Source organism: Eptatretus burgeri, chromosome 3 (assembly GCF_056783735.1).
Source record: "Eptatretus burgeri isolate ZD-2024b chromosome 3, Ebu_testis_v1, whole genome shotgun sequence".
NCBI classification, from domain to species: domain Eukaryota; kingdom Metazoa; phylum Chordata; class Myxini; order Myxiniformes; family Myxinidae; genus Eptatretus; species Eptatretus burgeri.
This window is the reverse complement of record NC_140963.1, coordinates 98,836,947-98,860,415: the sequence shown is the minus strand read 5'-3', so window position 1 is coordinate 98,860,415 and position 23,469 is coordinate 98,836,947. Positions and strand designations below refer to the sequence as shown.

The 23,469-nt window shown below is 42.6% G+C and overlaps 1 protein-coding gene across 4 annotated transcripts in view; it reads left to right on the top strand.

The window, feature by feature from the left end:
* The window catches only part of PAN2 (poly(A) specific ribonuclease subunit PAN2), a 179,243-nt gene that overhangs the window by 22,346 nt on the left and 133,428 nt on the right, over window positions 1–23,469 (top strand). For all 4 annotated transcript variants that reach the window (XM_085874652.1, XM_085874654.1, XM_085874653.1 and 1 more), the window contains 6 exons: window positions 1,913–2,044; window positions 2,191–2,360; window positions 6,922–7,042; window positions 7,245–7,322; window positions 8,924–9,191; window positions 19,660–19,826. In XM_085874652.1, coding sequence (XP_085730778.1) covers window positions 1,913–2,044; window positions 2,191–2,360; window positions 6,922–7,042; window positions 7,245–7,322; window positions 8,924–9,191; window positions 19,660–19,826 — 936 coding nt within the window. The remainder of the gene's footprint in view (window positions 1–1,912; window positions 2,045–2,190; window positions 2,361–6,921; window positions 7,043–7,244; window positions 7,323–8,923; window positions 9,192–19,659; window positions 19,827–23,469) is intronic.

The window sequence follows — 23,469 nt, the reverse complement described above, 5'->3', positions numbered from 1 at the left end:
GCTCTTTACTTATGCGGGTTCCTTCTGATGACTCCAATGCAGTATTTGGTCTTCCTTTTGAGTATGTCCTTCCTATCTGTGTACAGAAGTGCCTAATCCAGACACGCAAGCTTCGTGTATTTCCATGTCCTGAAGATGTCCTTTGTCGAATAATTGGTTACCGTTACTTGGTAATGACCCACAACATCGTCTTTCCAATTGCAGACACCTATTAAATATATCACAGAAGGCACTCCCACGAGGTTCAAAGTACATTCACTGGTAGCGATCTGTCGGGGGTTTGTGTGGCACCCGCCCTTCCACTCGGGCCTTGCACCAGCCCACATGGTCGGGAGTTTGCATAACAAGCAGCTGCTCGTTCGATGAGCTGAGAAAGTTCTCCAAGTCATTCTTTGTGCAGAGGCACAGCCCTTTCTCTCAGGTACTTTTTTCAAGTATTTTCGGCTTCTTTTAGAAGCTTTGTGAGTCATTTCAGGTAACTATCCTTATCTCGTACACTTTTCAATACTTTATTTCACCCCAAACACAGCAGTTCTCTGTGCCATGTGCACTGAGCATCCTGCGCGGATTACGTCATTTCAAAAGTCACGGATTGAAAGTCTTATCTCTCTTTCAAGCATTTCGTTCTGCATAGATGATAACAATGTGTTGTTGTTTCCCTGATAGTTTAGCAAGTGATGAAGGGAATCTGTTTTTGTGTTGGTGAGGACAAATTGAATTGGTTTGAAACACTATTTTGAATAAATATGTTCAGCTGAACAATCGCATTGGCAACAATTGTTATTGGGGAACCGATAGGTACCGTTTTGAAATTGTCCAGATTATTATTATTCTGATTTCATCACATTTGCATCCGTCAAACCTACAGGTCCTACAGGTCAAACCGTTGATCGGAGGAACTTGAAACTTTGATGACCTTGTGGATACCACTTGAATTGATGCGTATCCTAATGCTGAAGTCATAGGTCACATGACCTGGTGGCCATGTTGGATTTCATGCAAACCTTTGAGACGCATCTTCATTTTTTGATTGATTGAGTTGAAACTTGGACCACTCGTAGCATGCCACTTGAATTGATGTGTATACTCTGTATGATGTCATAGGTCACGTGACATGGTGGCCATATTGGATTTCATGGAAACCTTTAAAATACACCTTAATTTTTCGATCTATTGCATAATTAGATCTGGACTGCTGTTGTCAATGATGTCATCGTGCACTTGTCCAATCAGAGTGGGTTGTCTCAGTCCCCTGCATCGCACTGCCAGCAGTTTTAATTCTTCCTATTGCCCTTGCCGAAGGAGAGGGTATTGCGTTTTGGGTCCATTTGTTTGCTTGCTTGCTTGTTTGTCTGTCTGTTTGTTTTGTCCGCACAGAAATTTTATGTTTTTCGCCGCAACTGCTCGCTATTGTTGTTGTTATTTTTATTTGCTTCACTTAAAAGTTCCCAAATGTACCTGAGAGGGTTGCGTGTGCTTTTGTATGAGGCTCAGTGGAGCTTGCATCGTTGGGTTGACTGATAGACTGTCGTAGCTGACACAGCTCGAGGTTGTGAATCTTTTGATGTAGACACATGGCCACAGTTGTGGATTTACTGTTCAGAGATGTTTTGGGGTTATCGGATCGAAACCTCCATGAAGAATGGAGCCCAGCTGATGCTTTGGGCAGTCAGAAAATCTGTCAATTCTTTACAGGTTAATAAAGTTCTTACTTTTGTTAAATTACTTTTCTGTATTGAGGTTTGCAAACAAGATGTCAAGTATAGGGTGTTGTATGATTAGTATCATTTACAACATCATTTAAATGTTATTACAGTGCTTTCGCAATGGCTTTTACTGTTCAATAAATTGGATTTGTGAGCATCACACTCTGACAAACTGGGTTTATATTTTTTAATTTTCTTTTTTCAAGGTGGAGGAGGCTGTGCCCCTGATGGAAGGGACATACAGAGAAGTACATAGCATTGTGATGGAAGTTGGAGTGCCTGTAACAGCTTGTCATTTTGATGGCCAGGAAGAAAATCTCTGGCTTGGAAACCAAACGGTAGGAAATGACGTCATTGTGCTTTGTCTTTGTTTGTTTGTTTTAATAAGATAAATTCAATAGCCTCTGAATTTTTTTAATTGCATTCAAGTTTTTGCCAGTTTTTTTCTAATCCTACTGTTTTACTTTTTTTAAATGTATTACAGGGACATGTTACATCTTATTTTGGCCTCAACATGGACAGGTACTCTTCTTTCCAAGCGCATGCCACAGATGACATTCGGCAAATCCAGAGCCTTCAAAATGGCATCCTTGTTTTGACAAAAAATAACCTCAAGTGCTACTCAAGAGGAGGTCTGATCATGTTTGACTGCTTGTAAGTACTGCTGCTGTTCTGTTACAGATGTGATTAGAGTCAGTATAAAATTGCTGCAGTAAATAGAACCAATATAGTAGATGAGCTATTTTTTTTTATATGTGTCCAACCTTCAATTGCATGCTCATCACCATAGACAAGGCTTGTCAGCTTAGGAAAATGGAAATGTGTCTGTAAAATATATGTGTAGGTATGATTGACAGGAAAAATGTCTTTATGGAGGAGGTTTAATACAGAAACGTAGTCTCATTGATGAGCGAAGCCTAATGTTGGCTTAACGGTTAACGTGGCTGAGCTTAAGATTTTAAAGTCTTCAGTTTGAGCCCTTGTCGTATTGTTGAAATAACACCAGGTGTGTTGATTCTGCCTGTCATCCTTCTGAGGTCGGCAAAATGAGTACCCGCTTACTGGTAAGAGGGCCACTGCTTCAGCGGTACAGCCGCACTTCCAGAAATGGTGCAACCAGCAGTGACAGGCTGTGCATACAAAGCGACAACAACGTTGATACGCGCAGCAATCGAGGGAAACGAGTTCACAGACTGACAGTGCAAAAAGGGAACAGTATGACACACAGTTTGCACATGAGTTGATGAGTGGAAAAAAAAGAAAAGGGGAAGGAGAAAGCATGAGCTGATGATGGGCAGCGTTCATGAAAGAATGGAGGAAGGGACACGAGACAACAAACACATAGTTGCTTGTACAGACGAGGAAAGAGAGGGATTTGTGTCCAGCTTATAATTTGGGCTGGTAACCTGGTGTCAGATTGTGTAAGAACACGTATAGGTTGGGAGAGGATGGAGGGATGAGAGGATTGATGCCAGAAGTGAAGACATTGATGACTGATCAGGCATCTGCCTGGAGTGGTCAAAAAAAGATCTTTGATATTCATCCTCCCGCCGAGATAGACCAATAATATGAGAGAGCTTTGTACTCGATCACCACCTTCGAAGCAAGTTTGGAAACTGCTATTCCAAGCCACAGGGGACCCAGACTCCATGATGCTTCATATGAAGATCTTGTACACTCTATGAACGCTCGTACACAGTGGCCGTCTCTCGCACCACAGGAGTCAATCTACACCCTGCGGGGGCTGACTGCACCCCCACCCCCAGAAATCCACCTCACTGCTGCTGTTTTTATTCCTGGACAATGTAACATCAACTACTCTTTCATGACAAGGCTACAGACCATGTTTCTGATTAAAAAAAAATTCCCAAAATGTACAAATTTATAGTCTATAGTCTCTGCATTTGCCTCTGAGCCCTCAATTGTGTCATGACCATCAGCAAAACCTCCTGTGCCAAACCTCTCGACCAGGAGGGGAGGGGACTCTGCTTGACGCAAGGAGTTGCAAGTTCACCCTCCCGGCGACTTAACGTCTTTGAAAGGATTGTTCAGAAAATAGATAGGCTTTGCCAAATAATCTTTTCAGAAGGAGAGAGACATCGAGATCATGAGAGTGTGAGATTTGTCAGGATTGAAAGACATTTTCCAAGTGTTTAATTAGCTTGTGATTTTGTCAAGGTCTGAAGAGGGGGAAAGAGGCTGCAGCTTTGCTGTCTGAAGGATGAGGGATGTCTCTGCAGAGGGTGGAATTGGCAAATAGATGAGGAGGATTTTCTTTTCATCACAATTACCATCACATTTAACAATTTGATTGGTAAATGTGATGGATTAGCAACTGCAACATTTCATATTAGCTGTTCAGGTGTAGTTACCCTCCTCCTCGGATAGGGTTTTGCATTTGTGTCTGTTTGTTTGTCTGTTTGTCCGCACAGAACTTTCCTGTTTTTCTCTGCAACCGCTTGTCGGATTGATACAAAATTTTCACGATTGGTGCGACTACTCATGCAGAATGTTTTAATGAAAAATATGATGTCATAGTTCACGTGGTGTGGCAGCCACATTGGAAAAACGGAAAAAAATTGACCTCTATCTCAGAAATTGCACCAAGATAAAAATTGAAACTTGGCACATAGCAAGTACTCCTCATGGGGAATGAGCGTGATATATATATATATATATATATATATATATATATATATATATATATATATATATATATATATATATATATATATATATATATATATTTTTTTTTATCATGTCATAGGTGACCTCGTTATGACGACATAATTGCATTTGTAGAAACCCACATCCGATCAGTATGAAAACTTTTGAGGGTTATCTCGGGATAAAATGGTCCACAGAAAAAATAACAAATCATGACGTCATTGGTCACGTGATTCAGCAGCCATAAACCTTCAAAAATCTTCTCCGAAGTGGCTGAACAAATCAAGGAGAAACTTTACACGAATGACTGCCTGTCCATGAGGAACAAAAGGTTTACACATATGATGATATAGGTCACATGGTTTGGCAGCTATATTGGCTTTACTCTCAAACCTACAAAAATGCACCACTCAAAAAGTCCTGGCGAGGGTCTGCAATCTCTGATTGCTCTTTTTCTTGTTAGGGCTTCAAGCATGGCTGAAGCCCTATTGAATTCGTTAGTATTATTATTAACGGCGTTTTTATGTTCTACTGACCGATTTTGTGGCGGATCTGGAGGGAAAACTGTCGGATGAAATTCAACGAAACTTAACAGGATTATTACTCACCACCTGAAGTTTATACTATGAAACATTTGATGACGTAGGTCACGTGGTATGGCGGCCATATTGGATTTTATCCAAAACCTAAAAACATCTTCTTCTCCAGAAGGGATAATCAGACAGCCTCAATCTTTTGCACACATTTGCTAAGTTGCTTGGGAATGTAAAGTTGTTAATTTGGTTGAAATCGTTATTTAATTTATATGATTTTAAATGATGCCGATTCGCCTCATTAAATATGCAAAATATGCAAATGGGAGTTGAAAAAATTTAATGACAGATTTAGATAGTACATAAACAGGGGACTCCCAATATATTTATACGATGTCTGTATTTGACCCCATTGAGCCCCCAGCACCCCCCAAAGTTGAAAATGACCCATTTTTGAAATGTCATAAAATGAAAACAACGCTTGGAGTAAATTCAATGAAACTTATCAATTTCATTACTCTCCACCTGAAGTTTATACTTTAAAAATTTTGATGACGTAGGTCACGTGGTCTGGCGGCCATATTGGATTTTATTCAAAACCTAAAAACATCTTCTTCTCCAGAAGGGATAATCTGACAGCCTCAATCTTTTGCACACATTTGCTAACTTCGATGCTAATGTGAATTTGTTAATTTCGTCGAAATCGTTACATAATTAATATGATTTAAAATGATGCCAATTCGCCTCATTAAATATGCAAAATATGCAAATGAGAGTTGAAAAAATTTAATGACAAATTTAGATAGCACATAAACAGGGGACTCCCAATATATTTATACTATGTCTGTATTTGACCCCAGTGAGTCCCCAGAGCCCCCCAAAGTTGAAAATGACCAATTTTTGAAATGTCGTAAAATAAAAACAACGCTTGGATGAAATTCAATGAAACTTATCCATTGAATAACTCTCCACCTGAAGTTTATACTTTGAAAATTTTGATGACGTAGGTCACGTGGTCTGGCGGCCATATTGGATTTTCTCCAAAACCTAAAAACATCTTCTTCTCCAGAAGGGGTAATACGACAGCCTCAAACTTTTGCACACATTTGCAAGGTTCCATTGTAATGTTAAGTTGTTAATTTCGTCAAAATCGTTGCATAATTTATATGATTAAAATTATGCCAATTCGCCTCATTAAATATGCAAATGAGAGTTGAAAAAATTTAATGACAGATTCTGATAGGCCTTGAAGAGGGGATTCCAAATATGTTTACACTATGTCTGTATTTTACCCCAGTGAGGCCCCAGAGCCCCCCAAAGTTTAAAATCACCCATTTTTGACATGTCGTAAAATGAAAACCAAAGAAGATAGACAAAAAGTGACCACAAATTCTGGAAGATATTTTAACCTTCTACAAGTTCGCCATTTACATTAATATGCAAACGTGGAGTTATTGGACTTTTTTGGGGACTTGAAAATTTGTCCAGCCTCGATTTGTCCAATGTGAAGTTTCTTTCTCTATCATGTATTGCTATGGGCTTTTCAATCCTTCATTGAGATAACATGAGGGACCCCGTAGCCGGGCCACATTGCAGACTTGAACTAACTTTCTAACTCGGAAAACCCACATCATGTGACAGGGTGATGGTGTTGAAATTTCTTAAAATGGAGGCACGCCTTGAAGCCCGGGATTACTGGTTTACCAGTTTTAATTTACTTTGTTATTGTGATCACAAGTTTTTGAAGATTCTGAACAATGTAAATTAACGATTACTAAATGACCATCTTGGTTTCTTCTCACCCAAACTAAGCTGGATTAATAACAGTCAACATTGTTATAATGGTAGAAAACACAAGTGGAGGCTTTGTGTGAATTGTTGATGCTCTTAATATCCATTTATTGTAACTCCTGAATATGTCTCAAGTCAAAGTGCGTGTGTGTGTGTATATATTCTCCCTACCCCCCAACTTCTCACATTAATAGTCATTTTCCCATGTACTCTTTTTCTTGCAGATTGGCCGAGTCATGTGAGCTGCACTGCATGCTGCTCACGCAGCAAAACTCTCTCCTCATTGCAGGCGAGCAGAATTTTGTGGTTGAATGGGATTTGGTGACGGCACAGCAGTCACAGAAGGTGCTCTTTTGTTCTTCGTTCTGCTGGGGTGGAGATAATTTATTTAATCGATGATAATTTTTTCATCCCACATTGTCCAATCACGAAATTAGTTGTTCCAGATTATTTATATAAATACAAATTTAGGCTGAAATTCCATGATAGCGTTTGAGTGTATGTGACAGCATTGGGGTATAAACATGCCTTGCAACTCTGTCGACAGTATGAGGTCGACAGCAGCAAGATCAATGTCCTTCGAGAATCTTCAAGGTGCTTTTTCTGTGGTCATGCAAATGGAAAGGTAAGGGTTGCCATCCTACTATGTTAAATAAGATAATTATCTTTGTATATACTAGTACTTGCCCGTACGTGCGTGGCCGTACGTGCAAAAAAAAAACGTTCAAACCACGAGCCAGAAACAACCACACAGGCCATTGCTTCGCTCTCGCGTGCCCATACATGCGTGTCCATACGTGCAAAACCCCCCTCAAAAAAACAAACAAAAAAAACCTTTCAAACAACCACACAGCCATTCCTTCGCGCTCGAAAATGACGACTGTATTGGGGCATTGTGTTTATAAATGCGCATAAGAAATCGAGAAATTATGAGAATACATTAAGTCATCACTATCCGGAAGTGGTGCGTGCTCGTACAGAATGTTCACATGCATTCCACGAATTATCGCTTGCATTGAAGTAACAACTGCTGTGATACTTACACACACAGAGTTAATTAAAATCCAAATTAAAATCAAGTTTACCTCCCTGTCTTTGCTTGCCATGACATTCGCTGCCATTGACCATTGCCACTCCTACGCCACGGTAATTAAGGCACCGATCTCCATCGTAAGCGGCACGGCACGTGACATCATCAGCGGCCGGCCGCGCACTGGCCTACACAGCCACGCCTACGCAGCGACGTGTCCTTTCATTGGTTGGTAAATAAATGGCCGTAACTTGGGAAGCACTTGCCCGATTAATATCAAACCTTGAAAAGGCACATCCACAGGGCCCCAGAAATATACCTGGCAAGTTTCAATTAGATCGGACCAGTGGTTGTCGAGAAACAATGGTCACACGCACACACACAAACATTGCTGGAATTATAGATAGATGTATGTACATCTGAAAATCATGGAAAAAAAAGCAGGTCTGGCCTGATCTCCACCAGAATTTGCATTCGTATTGGTAATACCTTGGGTCAACCACCCCACCCACCAGTAAAGGTTGCGGGGGGGGGGGGGGACTTGCCAATGCTCCTGAAGGGAGCGGTGTTCTTAGTTAAATTTTTCAAGTCTTTGTTGCTTGCTTGTAATTGATAAAATGTCCCGAAAATACGAGCATAAATATAAAATAACAAGATATGTTTTATGGAACTTCAATTCAGCAAATGAAATTAAAGAGCCTGGTGTTGGCGTAGTGGTTAGGGTAGTGGCTTGGGATCCAAAAGGTCCTGAGTTCAAGCCCCGTTGGCCGCTTGAATTAATACACACCAGGAGGTTGACTCAGCTTGTCATCCTTCCAAGGTCGGCGAAGTGAGTACCAGTGTACTGGGCCCGCTGTATGCCCCGGTTAAAATAGGTTTACCATCTCCCTGTGTCATAAGAGGCGACCAGGGTTTCGTCAGGAAGGGCATCCGGCGTAAAACCTGTTCCAAATCACTATGCGGATCATAACGGATGATCCGCTGTGGTGACCCCTAATGGGAGCAGCCTCAAGAGGAAGAAGAAGAAGAAGAAGAAGAATCCAGCAAATGAATCATAGTTTAAAAAAAAAAGAAAAACTTTCCTTAACTTTTCATTTATCATTTTACAAAATGATGGTATCCATACTTTAGATGATCTAAAAATGTTTAGACTTTCAATTTGATTGCAGTGTGATTCCTTTTGTCTGGATCTTCAGGTCAGCCTGCATGACCTTCGTTCATTTAAACTGGAGCACGAGTTTGAGGCACACTCCGGCAGTCTATCAGATTTTGATGTGCATGGAAACCTCCTGGTAACATGTGGCTACGCGGGTCGCCTCAACCGCATGACGTGTGATCGGTTCCTGATGGTGTACGACCTACGGATGATGCGTGCTGTAACTCCGCTCCAGGTGTATGTGGAGCCAACGTTTGTGCGCTTCATTCCAACTTATACTGACCGCCTTGCCATCATCTCACTGGCTGGTATGAAATTAATTTATCATGATTCTGCCCTTCTTTCCCTTCAACAAGTTATTTTTAGTGAGACTTCTCCAAATATCAGACTCATTGTGTTCCTTGGTTGTGTCTATCTTTCTTTGCTTGTTCACGTTATAATTCAGAATCACTTATGAAGCTGACATTTTGCACACCTCTTCAATGTGAGTTTCAATGAAGAACTCTTCAACCTGATTCAGACGAAGCCAAATTACAGCTGATTTAATGTTGGCATAAATATACGATGGTTCGGTGATCGTCTTAGAATTCATTACACAGCTATAACAATTCCATTACTGGAAAGAAGAAGTAAACGTTTTGCACACAGCTTCGGCATGACCTTTTGAGGATGAAAAGTTTCACGAATCAGTCTGACCCTTTCACCTCTGTTTGGTATGTTGGTGGTCTACACATGAAGTCAAAAACATCGAGTCGTACATGGCTGAAATTTTGCACACCTCTTCGTCGTGAGTCAATTGCCGAATGATTAAGTAATGGTGCAATGCTAAAGTTTATATTGAACGAGCCAGGGTACCTGGCGTTGCCCGGTGCTGTTCTAATCCTGTTGGCATTTTGAAGAAATCATTTTTTTTTTTGCTATCTTTTTGTCGGGGCCTAAAACACTTCCCTCCACCTACTAAGGAATGGGGTCGAGCTCATTTCGTATTACCTTTCACATAGCTACAGAAGCTTCGGCATGATAGTATAGAGCGATTTAAGAGGAAAAATAAAATTAACTTTCTTTTTACGAAAAAAAAAAATATATATATATATATAGCGACCAGGGTTGCGTCAGGAAGCGTATCCGGCATAAAACATGTGCCAAATCACTATGCGGATCATACGGATAATCCGCTGTGGCGACCCCTAACGGGAGCAGCCGAAAGAAGAAGAAGATATATATATATATATATATATATATATATATATATATATATATATATATATATATATATATATATTGTTGCGGATTCGCGCCCGCCGGCGTGCGAGCGGCCACGTAACTCGAATCGCGGCACGTCGCCCACCGGACGGACAATCCCGTCGTGACCCTCTCGGACTAACACCGGGAACTAGTCACGGGTGGGCCTTTCGGCCTCACCACGATCGTGCCAATCGGCCCCCCGCGTGGGATAGGGTTGCTCGCCAAATTCGACCTACCTAAGTACCCACACGGAGGGTAGACCGGGCGATCGCACCTCGCCGCAGGTCGACTTCGGACACGGGCCACTTTAAGCGACCCGTTCTGTACTATCGGGATAACCGAGCGGTGTTATCGTCAACCTCGATGGTTCGATTAATTATTGGGCGTATTTAGCCCACGACCAACCCTTTACGTGAAGTAAGATGGAGATTCAATAAAGGAAAAGACGAAGCGAAACGGGAAAAACAGTTCAACATAAAGCACATTTATTCCGCGGCAAACGGAAAGCACACATATACAATTACACCAAAAGCAAATGTAAAAGTAGAAGAAGCACAACAATTCTGCACAAAAAGCAAATGTAACAATGCAGATCTACTACCGACTACCGAGCACACGGCAACACTTATACAGTTTTACTTCACAGACGGCGCCGACAACACATATACTCAAAGCAAAAGAAAAAGGGACCACCCTCAACGATGAGGGGGGCAGACGGGCCTGGGGCCGAGACCGCGTCGAGCCTACCCGTCTGGTGATGAGCCGCAAAATGGCGGTGGCGCCCCGACTCCGCGGGCCTCGCTGGCACTGCCTGGAATGGGGTGGGAACGGGGCCCCCTTCTCACACTATCTCAGCGCGGGGGGAAACAGGAGGGGGTTGTTGATGCTCGGGGGAATGAGGATATCTCGCTGGCTTGGGTCCCGCAACGAGCGACTCCACCGCGACCTCGGTCGCGTTACCGGCCTCCCCTCTCCGCAGCTCCCCGACTCTGACACGAGCGCCCTCTCGACTGCCTTCGCCGCCGCCACAACTCTCCAACTCTCCCACTCTCCACTCTTCTCAACTCCGTCCAACTGCGATTCAGAAACTCTTTTTCTCTCCCGATTCAGAAACTCCCTCAACAACTGCCTTTTCGGCGAGCGAACGCGGCCCTTTATAGCCCCCGGGGCTTCGCTCCTTCACCTTCGACCCTTCACCTCTGGCTGGCTCCCCATTGGACAGAGGAAAAGTGGGCGTGAATGATTCTTGATCCGATTTCTCGGAAAGGCTGGTGTTTTTGCACCCGCTGCTCGGTGCGCGCCCTGTACGAGTCCAGGATCGGTGCCCACAAGCGGCGCGGGAATGGCGGTGATGCGATGGTTGCGAGAGCGAGATGTGACGGTAAAGGTCGTGGCTGTTGTTGTGAAGCGGCGTTGCGGTTGGTGGTTGTTGTGTGATGGCTGTTGAGACGTGGTTGGTGGTGGTTGTGGTGGTAGTAATGGCGGCTGGTCCAAAATAAAGATAGTAAAAGAAAAACGGCTATCTAAAAGGGTCGCAGCCCGAATGAATGACATTTATTCCCTCTAAACAACGGGTTTGGGCCTAACAACACATATACTTACAGAGATATCTCACCTACGGGACCTGAATGGTGGTTTGCGAATTTCATCAACCACAACAATATATATATATATATATATATATATATATATATATATATATATATATATATATATATATATATATATATATATACTAGCTGAAGTACCCGGTAATACCCGGGAAATTTGCCCTATTTTCCTCACGCTAGTTAGACTGAGGCATTAGTTGTATGGAGAAAATTAGGAAGGATTCTTTTATTCCTCAAATTTATGGAAGGAAGGCTTTATGCTGCCGTAATCCTCAGAGAGGTCATAGTTGAAGGCGGCCTTGAGCCACTCAATGTTTCTAGCAGCAGTGGCAACGGTCCTTGATGTCCTGCCAAAATCCGGACCAAGAAAGCTGGAACGTGAGTTTTGTGCTTCTCTCGCCCGTCGGTGTGACGCTCTATTTGCAGTTGGGCGACGCTCTCTCTCTGCAGCCGACTCTGCTTACCTGGCTCGTTCATGATCAGATATATCGGCAGTAAGATCTCTCTCTCTCTCTCTCTCTCTCTCTCTCTCTCTCTCTCTCTCTCTCTCTCTCTCTCTCTCTCTCTCTCTCTCTCTCTCTCTCTCTCTCTCTCTCTCTCTCTCTCTCTCTCTCTCTCTCTCTCTCTCTCTCTCTCTCTCTCTCTCTCTCTCTCTCTCTCTCTCTCTCTCTCTCTCTCTCTCTCTCTCTCTCTCTCTCTCTCTCTCTCTCTCTCTCTCTCTCTCTCTCTCTCTCTCTCTCTCTCTCTCTCTCTCTCTCTCTCTCTCTCTCTCTCTCTCTCTCGATCTCTCTCTCTCTCTCTCTCTCTCTCTCTCTCTCTCTCTCTCTCTCTCTCTCTCTCTCTCTCTCTCTCTCTCTCTCTCTCTCCAGCTGACTCCGCTTGCCTGGCTCTTTCATGAGCAGATCGATCAGCAGTTAGCTGTTGCCGTGCGCGTGCAGTTCGAGAATTCAAAAGCAGGAGGAGAATGTGTATGTTTAAAAAAAGTAAACGAATACGAACATTTTGTATTTCAAAAAACCCTAGCGTTTTTAACCATGAAGCCTTTTGTTCTGATTAATACGCCGGCACACTATTCGAAAGCCATTTTTTTTTCTAATGGAAATTTTATTATATATATATATATATTTTTTTTTTTTTCATTTTTATGGAGAGCCACTTAGCGCATCCTGGAGCTGAATGTTAGTTCTATATATGTGTAAAGTTTCATCAAGATCGGTTCACAGGTCTAGGAGCTTATTCGTTACAAAAAAAACAGATGGACAGACAGAAGGACTGCCATTTATATAGTACATGTATGTATGTATATATATATATATATATATATATATATATATATATATATATATATATGAACACCAAAAGGGGAAAACCAGAGATGTCACTTTTTATAAATTTCAGGGTTATTGCACCTGCCAATAGTTGGAAACATAAGGTTTCCTCTCACAATATTACTTTAACAAATAACCAGGGGTGTCACATAATTTATATGGTGTAAAGTTTAGCCGTGCAATGAAAAAACAAGTGTTGTCAAAACAAGTGTTGTCTGAGTACCCATCCTCATTCGATGTACCCACCGCCCAATCAACCTGCTTAGGTATATGAGGGAGTCACGTGAGGTGACTTCGGCTATTGCGGGGTGGTTTATCCTTGGTTTCCTCCCGGTTTTCCATCATATTAAGTTGTACGGAGTAAGAAATGGAGAATCCGTCGTCATATAAGAGAAATACCCTTGAGTATGGTGTTGAACACCAATCAAATAAAAAAAACAATGACCGTTTAATGTTGAAAAAAATAATCTGTGATCACCACAGTCATGTAATGTATGCTAATAACCAACAAGCATGAATTTGCTACACATCCTGGGTTAAAATTGCATGGCAATTATTAAACAAGGGAATAACCAGTGATGTCAGTTTGCAACATTGATTTGTTCTTTGCTCTTAAATTAAATAACACAAAAGCTTGACAAATGCTACATGCTTAATTTGATCGGCCAATGATCACTCTTCCTTTGACTGGAAAAGAAATCTATATGACAGTTATTAAACAGTCCACCAAAAGTCTTGAAACTTTGTTTTTCAATTTCTTCAAAATTGACTTATCCTGACATCTCTGGTTTTCTCCTTGTGGTCTTCATATATATATATATATATATATATATATATATATATATATATATATATATATATATATATATATATATATATATATATATATATATATATATATATATATATATATATATATATATATATATATATATATATAGTAGACTAGGCGTAAGTCGGCACCGTGTAACTCGTCACTTCGCCTAAGTCGGCAGCGTCAAAAAGTCCCGAATTTATCTCGTGTTAAATCCCTTTGAATAAAGGGTCATCCCTCTCTAAGTCGTCAGATGTTGTCCGTTCCTGCGTAATGGAAACTCAAGTAAATTACCACTCCTAACTCGTCACACGGAACTGCTGCCTCGTGAGAAGCCCGATTTCATGGAATCGTGATGCTCGCTCATTGGTTTACACCGCCAGTGATAGGCTATTTATAACTGCGTACACACGTTGATCGCACTGCAGGCAGGACAATGGTGACTTAGCGTAAGCTTACAACTAAAACCTACCAAGAAAAATACGACATTCTCCAGTTTTGCGATGCAAACCCACTGATGAAGAAAACAGCCATAGCTGAGAAGTTGGACATCAAACGGCAGACATTGAACGATATCTTGAAGAATAAGGGCTAGATATTTGGACAAGTGGAGAAGATCACGAGGCCGGTGGTAAGTGTGAAACACGTGAAATGTGTGTCCTATGAAGATGTCGATGACGCGCTCATCATCTGGTTTCGGCAGATGTCGGCTCAGCCAAATATTCGGTTGGATGGTGAAATGTTGCTGCTGAAGGCACGTAAATTCGCTGCGGACCTCGGGCATGATGATGCCGAGACCTTGCCGATGCACTGGATAGACAGATTCAAAGTGAGGTGGGGAATCGTCAAGGTCAAGAAGTGTGGCGAATCGGGCAGCGTGGATTCGGCAGTGGTGCACGACTGGAAGGATGGCAAATTGAAAGACATCTTGGAAAGGTGTCAGCCTTGGGACGTGTACAATGCCGATGAGACTGGGCTTTTCTGGCAGATGCTGCCAGAAAAGTCTCTGGGGTTTGTTGGTCAATCCCATCATGGTGATAAGCAGGTGAAGTTGTTGTCTTACAGTTGTTCATTATCTTTACTTTTGATAAAGTGATTCATGAATTCCATCTTTGCTTGATCACTTTCCAACTCACCAATGGACCCCCACCTATGCCCCGAGGATTGTGTTTTCCTTTTGGTGCAATAGCCAGCTCTCACACATATGTGTCCAGGCCACGCGCGACTTCATCCTTCACCCCACAGTCATCATGAATGTTCGCATATGCGTAAGTCATCACATTTCTAAGTCGTCACTTTTTTTCTCGGTCCCGATGGTGACGATTTACGCCTAGTCTACTGTATATACACATACCGGGCGTCGTGGCGTGCGCCTGTAATCCGGCTACTCGGAGACTTGGGTTGGAGGATCGCTTGAGGACGGGAGCTCTGCACTGGGCCGCGTTATGAGAGGGTGTAGGGCAGCCCGGAATCATGGCGAAACCCAATCCATATCCCTGTTTCGTAAGAGGCGACCAGGGTTGTGTCAGGAAGGGCATCCGGCATTAAACCTATGCCAAATCAGTATGTGGATCATAACGGATAATCTGCTGTGGCGACCCCTAACGGGAGCTAAGACAAAACAAACACGGGAGCTAAGAGCTAAGACAAAAACTACCCTAAGACAAACAACAACATATATGTATATATATATATGTATATATATATATATATATATATATATATATATATATATATATATATATATATATATATATATATATATATATATATATATATATATATACTTTTAAACATAAAACACTCCCTGGAACTCATTGATGAAGATCTGTTTGGCCATCTCTGAGAAATATGGTGACACACAGACAGACAGACAGACAGACAGACATCTATCTTGTAATACACCACATGGACAAAAGTATGCGGACACCCCTTGTAATTGGTGGATTCAGCTATTTCAGCCACACCCATTGCTGACAGGTGTATATAATCAATCACACAGCCGTGCAATCTCCATAGGCAAACATTGGCAGCAGAATGGGCTGTACTGAAGAGCACAGTGACTTTCAGCATGGCACCGTCATAGGATGCCATCTTTCCAACAAGTCAGTTCATCAAACTTCTGCTCTGCTAGAGCTGCCCCGGTCAACTGTCTGTGCTGTTATTGTGAAGTGGAAACGTCTAGAAGCAACTACAGCTCAGCTGTGAAGTGGAAGGCCACACAAGCTCTCAGAATGGGACCACCAGTGCTGAAGCGCATAACATGGAAAAATCGTCTGTCATCGGTTGCAACACTCACTACCGAGTTCCAAAATGGCTCTGGAAGCAATGACAACACAAGCACTGTTCGTTGAGAGCATCATGAAATGGGTTTCCATGGCCGAGCAGCCGCACACAAGCCTAAGATCACCATGCACAATGCCAAGCGTCGGCTGGAGTGGTGTAAAGCTCACCGCCATTGGACGCTGGAGCAGTGGAAACCCGTTCTCTAGAGTGATGAATCACGCTTCAGAATCTGTCAGTCCGACGAAAAAATCTGGGTTTGGAGAATGCCAGGAGAATCCTACCTGCCCGAATGCATAGTGCCTTCTGTAAAGTTTGGTGGAGGAGGAATAATGGTCTGAGGCTGTTTTTCATGGGTGGGGCTAGGCCCCTTCGTTCCAGTGAAGGGAAACCTTAACGCTGCAGCATACAATGACATGCTAGACGATTCTGTGCTTCCAACTTTGTGGCAACAGTTTGGGGAAGGCCCTTTCCTGTTTCAGCATGACAATGCCCCCGTGCACAAAGCGAGGTCCATACAGAAATGGTTTGTCGAGATCGGTGTGGAAGAACTTGACTGGCCTGCACAGAGCCCTGACCTCAACCCAATCGAACACCTTTGGGATGAATTGTAAAGCTGACTGTGAGCCAGACCCACCCAACATCAGTGCCCGAGTCTCATTCATGCTCTTGTGGCTGAATGGAAGCAAATCCCCGCAGCAATGTTCCAATATCTCGTGGAAAGCCTTCCCAGAAGAGTGGAGGTTGTTGTTGCAGCAAAGGGGGGGGGGCAACTCCATATTAATGCCCATGATTTTGGAATGAGATGTTGGACGAGCAGGTGTCCACTTACTTTTGGCCAAGTCGTGTACATATACAGGGTGTTTCAAAAAGATCGATAAAACTTTGAATTCCTGCCATTTCTTTGTTTTTTGAACTATACCACATTTTCCTTTTCAGGGTTTGGTGGTGTTATGGTGGTATTTGTTTCCAGGGATTTCTCGCTCAATCGGTCAACTATGCCAGTGACAGTGAAGCAGAAGACAAAAGTTGTGGCTCTGTGATATGAGACTAAATCGCATGTCAACACCCACCAGAGCTTCTGCCGGGAATACGACCTCAGAACACATGATGGACCCACAAATGGTGCCATTCAACCTATTGTGAAACATTTTGAGCACAAGGTTGCAGGGCCCAACCAGACCAAGGGCAACAGTGGCAGGCCAGCACCAGTAACCAAGAGTCATACCAACATCGACGCCATACGGAATTCTGCAGTGTACAGTCCCAAGAAGTCCCACCACCGGCGCTCCCGGGAGCTAGACATCAAACCAACATCAGTCTCGCGTATCCTCACTACGGAACTGGAGCTTTTCCCACACATCATCTCTATAAGGCATAAACTGAGTCAAGATGACATGAGAGACTTGATATGTGCAATTGGCTCAGTGACAGGATGGAGTGGTACCCAAACAGGATCAACCTGAACTGGTTCAGTGATGAAGCCCATTTCCACTTGTACGGTGCAATCAACAACCACAACAACATTTTCTGGCAGGTGTCTACATATTATTTAGTCTCGTACCACAGAGCCACCACTTTGGTCTTCTGCTTCACCATCAATGGCATAGTTAAGCGATGGAGCTAGAGATCCCAGGCAAAAATGCCATGATAACACCACCAAACCCTGAAATATAAAGGGAAGCGGTATAGGTCAAAAAAACAAAGAAATGGCAAGAAGTCAAAATTGTATCGATCTTTTTGAAACAATATATATATATATATATATATATATATATATATATATATATATATATATATATATATATATATATATATATATATATATATAAATCTCAGGTTTGAACGTTGTGTTTTGATGAAATCCAGCAATGCCATTCCAAATTTGACTCTGTATTCATTCCTGGCAATTGTATAAGGAGTACACCAAACTGTGATGAGCTTCATGTTTTTGTGTTACTTCAGATTCCCACATTTAATAATCGCTGACTGTGTGTCCGATTCAGGATTCATCATTGGCTACCCCTTGGCATTTTAGAATGTCCACAATTATCAAACCAGTGGCAACGAATGACATTTGAGGCAGACACGGTGTAAAATTATTCTGTGTGAAGTGAAAATGAAGTTGTAGCACATGTAAATCAGTCGCATCTCACCAATCGACCAACCAATTTTATCCAATCGTGTTTTGCTTCTGTTACGTTTTGAGTAACTTCGTGCGGTGAACGTTCCAGATATAAGTTAAAGAAGAATAATGGTGCTTTCATTGGGATGTCTGCTTCTTCTTCCTCATATCTCATTCCTCTATTCTTCTCTCAGAATATTATTTATCTTTGTTAGCATTCCTTTTTTTTTCTTTCTTTCTGGGAACCGGAGCAGAGCTTCAGAAAGTTGTAGCCCTTGAAGTTGAACGAAGTATTGCCCAAAATGGCACACTTTTATTTTCTGAAATACATCATGAGAGGTTTCTTTGGAGTCTGATTAAGGAAGAGATGATCCAGAAATAAACCTCATGTTTTGCAAGTACTGATATGCATTCTTTGACTTTGTTGAGAATATTATTTAACAGCATTGCTAATACTAGTGCGTGGCCGTACGTGCAAACAAACAAACAAAGAAACTCAAATTGCGTGCCAGAAACAACAAATACACAGGCCGTTCCTTCGCTCTCACGTGCCCATACGTGCGTGGCCGTACATGCAAAAAAAAAAACTTTCAAACCGCGAGCCAGAAACGACAACCACACAGGCCCTTCCTTCGCTCTCGCGTTCTCATGACAACCACACTTCCACACACAGAGTTAATTAAAATCAAGTTTACCTCCCTGTCTTTGCTTGCCATGACATTCGCTGCCATGTAACCGGCACGGCCCGTGACGTCATCGTCGGCCGGCTGCGCACCGGCCTATGCAGCCACGCCTACGCAGCAACGTGTCATGTCATTGGTTGGTAAATAAATGGCCATAACTTGGGAAGCACTTGTCCGATTAATATCAAACCTTGAAAAGGCACATCCTCAGGTCCCCAGCAATATAGCTGGCAAGTTTCAATGAGATGGGACCAGTGGTTGTCGAGAAACAGCGGACACACACACACACACACACACACACACACACACACACACACACACACACACACACACACACACACACACACACACACATTGCTGGAATTATAGATAGATTATTTAACAGTGGCTCCCTGGTTCGATCCTTTATTCTTTGTAGTTTTAACTTGATTCAGCTGATTCGGGATCATCTGTGGCTTTTAGCCTTCTGCTCTTTCTAGTCAAAACTTTTGTTTACTCATTGCTGGAATAATTTAAGCCAGGCACAAGCTTTTAATCATGTCATCATTTTTCCCCAATGTGGGGACACTACAAGTCTTATGAATGTTTTGTTCCAAATATTACCTCTGAGTGGGAGTCCAGACGTCATTGACCATTGAGGCCATTGGTGCTTTGTTAATGCTTTGTTCAACTTCTTTCACGATTTCAGGACAGTTGCAGTTCTGTGAGCCAATGGGGCTGGCGAGCCCAGCAGATGTGTTGCCACTTGGGGTGGTGGGGCAAGCTGTGGTTTCTGTTGCTGTGGCTTCCAGTCGACAAACCCTTGCCTTTGGTGATTCTGGGGGATGCCTGCATCTCTGGGCTGATGGACTTCAGGTATTTGAAGATACAGTAAAAGCTGTGTTATCCGGCACTTAACAAACCAGAACAAACCAGAACATTCTATCAACTGATATGCCAGGGATTTCAATTGAGTTGTTTTCACACAGCTGACTCACCGAGAGTATAGTTCCCGATGCCGTCGGTCGGCGCTCATTGTAACACTGCTGGTCATACTCTACCCATTGATTACCAAGCTTTGACTACCTGCCGTATTAGATTCTCAGCTGTTATCTTGTTTTCCTTACTAATTGTTTGATCACATATGGTTGACAAAACACAACGCAAGTACAAAAGTGTTAGTTTATTAACCAAGTGATACATTTTTACGAAATGTGGAGCGTTTTAACATATTTCTGTAATATCTGTCATAAGTTTTTAGAGAAATTTCAGTGAAGAAAAGAAAATAAAAGTTTGGTTTCTCTTAACAGTTCGTCGTCATCGTTTATTATCACCAAATCAAAACGGGAAAAACTAGAAGGGCACTCGGTGGAGCGCATACCTCTGCCACGCAATGCCTGATCCAGTAAAACATATCAGACCCAATAAATTATTGATTTATCATGCTATACTGTTGGACCCTGACATTTGCGGGGGATACATTCCTGAAAAATGCTGCAAATGTCGAATCCGCGAAAGTTGGGGCATTGTTTCAATGGGAAAAATGGGGATATGTTCCCGGCGATTCGTGATTTCGAAGGGAAAAACCAAATATCCCGCGAAAAACCGTGAATACGCCCATGAAAAAGCATGAAAACGAGAAAAAAAAACAACGCGAATGAGCGAAGCACAGGACCGCGAATGTAGAAGTGGATCACATTTTATTTACCATGAATACGTGGGGTCTGTGAATAGCGGAACTGCGCATGTCGGGGTCAAACACTATATCGTTTTGGTTCTATCAATGGTGAAGAATGACTTTGAAAATTAAAAAATTCTCCTAACCAGTTCTGGATGTGGATCTTCACCAAAATTTAATCAATTTGTCCTTGTCACACACCCAACCAGTCTGTCCACCGAGTTTTGTCCAAATCTGTCCACAACGTTTTGTATTGCGATATATTGTTTTTAGCCCTATCTCTCAATAGTGAAGAATCGCTTAAAAAAAATTATCGGATCCGGATTTGGATCTTCACCAAAATCGAATCAATTCGTCCTTGTCACACACAAACAACCTGTCCACCAAGTTTCGTCTGAATCCGTCCATGATGTTTTGAGATATTGTGCTATAGATAGTTTTCAGCCCGACCTCTCAATGGTGATCAGAATCATTTTAATAATTAAAAAAGCCTCGTATCCAGATCTGGATTCATATATTCACCAAAATCGAATCAGTTTGTCATCGTCACACACACACACAACTTGTCCGCCAAGTTTTGTCTGAATCCGTCCACAACTTTTTGAGACATTCTGCACATAAACAGACAGGGGTGAAAACATAACCTCCTTCCACCTTCGGCGGCGGAGGTAAAAACACCCGATACAGAGTTGACCCAGCCTCAGCTGTATCCCCTCGACGACTTTCCCTCACAGCCTCATGCTTCAAGAGCCACGTCCATCCATCATACATCCATACCATCTGAGGTGCCACGAAAATCTCTTGGCTTCTCAAAACGACAGTCATTCACTTCCTTGCTTTTGCAAACCCTTCAATGACGTTTCCTGAGTCAAGGTTCACCGTATCAAAAAAAACTGGAACAAATCCATCAACCTTATCATCGCCATCCCAAATCTTGGGGAGAACATGTCAGTGAAAACTCAGGGGAAGAAGAGTAATAAGTTTGCCTTCTAATGCACCATGGCTTCTGTTACCTTCGCCGAGCAGTACTGGTGGAATGAGGAAGAGGATTGTTCTCGCAATCAACCAGAAGATTGACATATGTCAGAGATTACAGAGGGAATAGATAAAAATGCATTGATGTGTGAGTACAACGTCGGATCGTCAACCATCTACTACATTAAGGCCCAGAATAACAAGCGACAGGAATTTTACACCAAGTCGGACACAGACCAAGCCGCTGACAAGCGCCTTACTCTACACAAGCCAAAGATGAAGCAGCTAGTTAAAGTTCTGCATGAACAGTTTGCTGTCGAGCGTTCTGGAGGGCCATTCTCAGGACCAATATTAATTGAGAAGTTTTGAGAAGGCAAAGTATTTTTTTTTATAATGAGATGGGATTGACTGATCAGTGTGCCTTTTCTGATTGTTGCCTGGCTTGTTTCAACCTGTGACATGGGATACGGCAGCTCGATATCTCAGGAGAACAAAAGTCTACAGATCACGATGCAATAATACATTTCCAGTCTGGTGATGCAAGTAAGTGACGATAATCCACTTTTAAGTTTGACCGAAACCGAAATCTAAGAGTGGTGTGTCAAGTGACCCATGTTATGACTGACTCCGAAATGATCGACAGTGTTGTTTATCCACAGAAAAAGAAGACTTTTTTTTTTTCAACTGATCATATCACTTGGGCTAATGCTGGGGTGTGTTCCATTACCAATTAGCTTTCAGAGCACTCAAGCAAGTGCTCCAACAAAACGGTTGACAAGGAACAGCTGGCTTGGCAAGCGAAAGCAAGCTGATTGGTGATGGAACACATCCCTGATAAAGGTCGTGACACACTTGCGAAGTCTGCTGAAAGGCAGAAAGCCGACAGCACCCAGGAAGTGACGCAGCCGCACCTCATACAAGAACATCTCATGAGGAAGAGGCAAGAAACACAATGTAGCAGTCCGACATAAGGAAACGGTTCAGGAGGGTTCAAGAGGATTTTATACCACGCAACACAATTACTTTAGAATGGGGTTGCTTGCACCATCCTGTTGCCATTATTGGTGCAAAGCATCCTCCAACTGTGCCAGAGTTTGCACAGGAGGTTCCCTTTTCTTAAATCGATGCCCAAGAATATGTCTTATGCGTTCTGTTGCATTTAAATCAGGACTCCAATGCTGTAGTGACATTGTTTCGCAAATGGTCAACCTGTACAAGAATGGTGGGGTCCAGCATTGTCATCCATGAATACAGGTCTTGCTAGAAGTGGGTGCTTGTCACTATGTAGAACATCAACACAGTACCAAATGTCCCGATGGTACTTTTCACTTGTCAGTTTACCCTGGACAGTGACAGACTGAACTTGACAAACATAACAGGCAACCTCATATAATAACAGATTTGCCAACAAATGGCATGAATTCTACAATGTTTTTCATTGTTGAGGCTGTGATAGGTTGATGCCAAACCTGAGTTCTACCATCAGTCGCTGCAGAGAAATCTGCTCTCATCAGACCAAGGGATCTTCCTCGCAGACATGACATTCCATTGCTGATGTGCGAGGCACCGTGCCAAGCAGCTCTGGGATGAGAAGGTACCTTATCAATCTACTGGCATCGTAGCTTGCGGCAAGAAGCCGATTCCGGATAGTGCTTGTCGATAACCTTGAAGGCAGATTCCATTCATGATGCCATGCTGTGCTTGTGGAAAAAGGAATGCATCTGACAAGCTTGGTCAAAGCTGAATTTTCTCTGAATGGTCACCCTTGGTAATCCAGATCAAGGCCTGACTCCAACATCATTGGTTTAAGGTAAGGTGGATAGCAGGGGGGGTGGTAAGGCAGGGGACTTTCACTCAGAGAGTAGT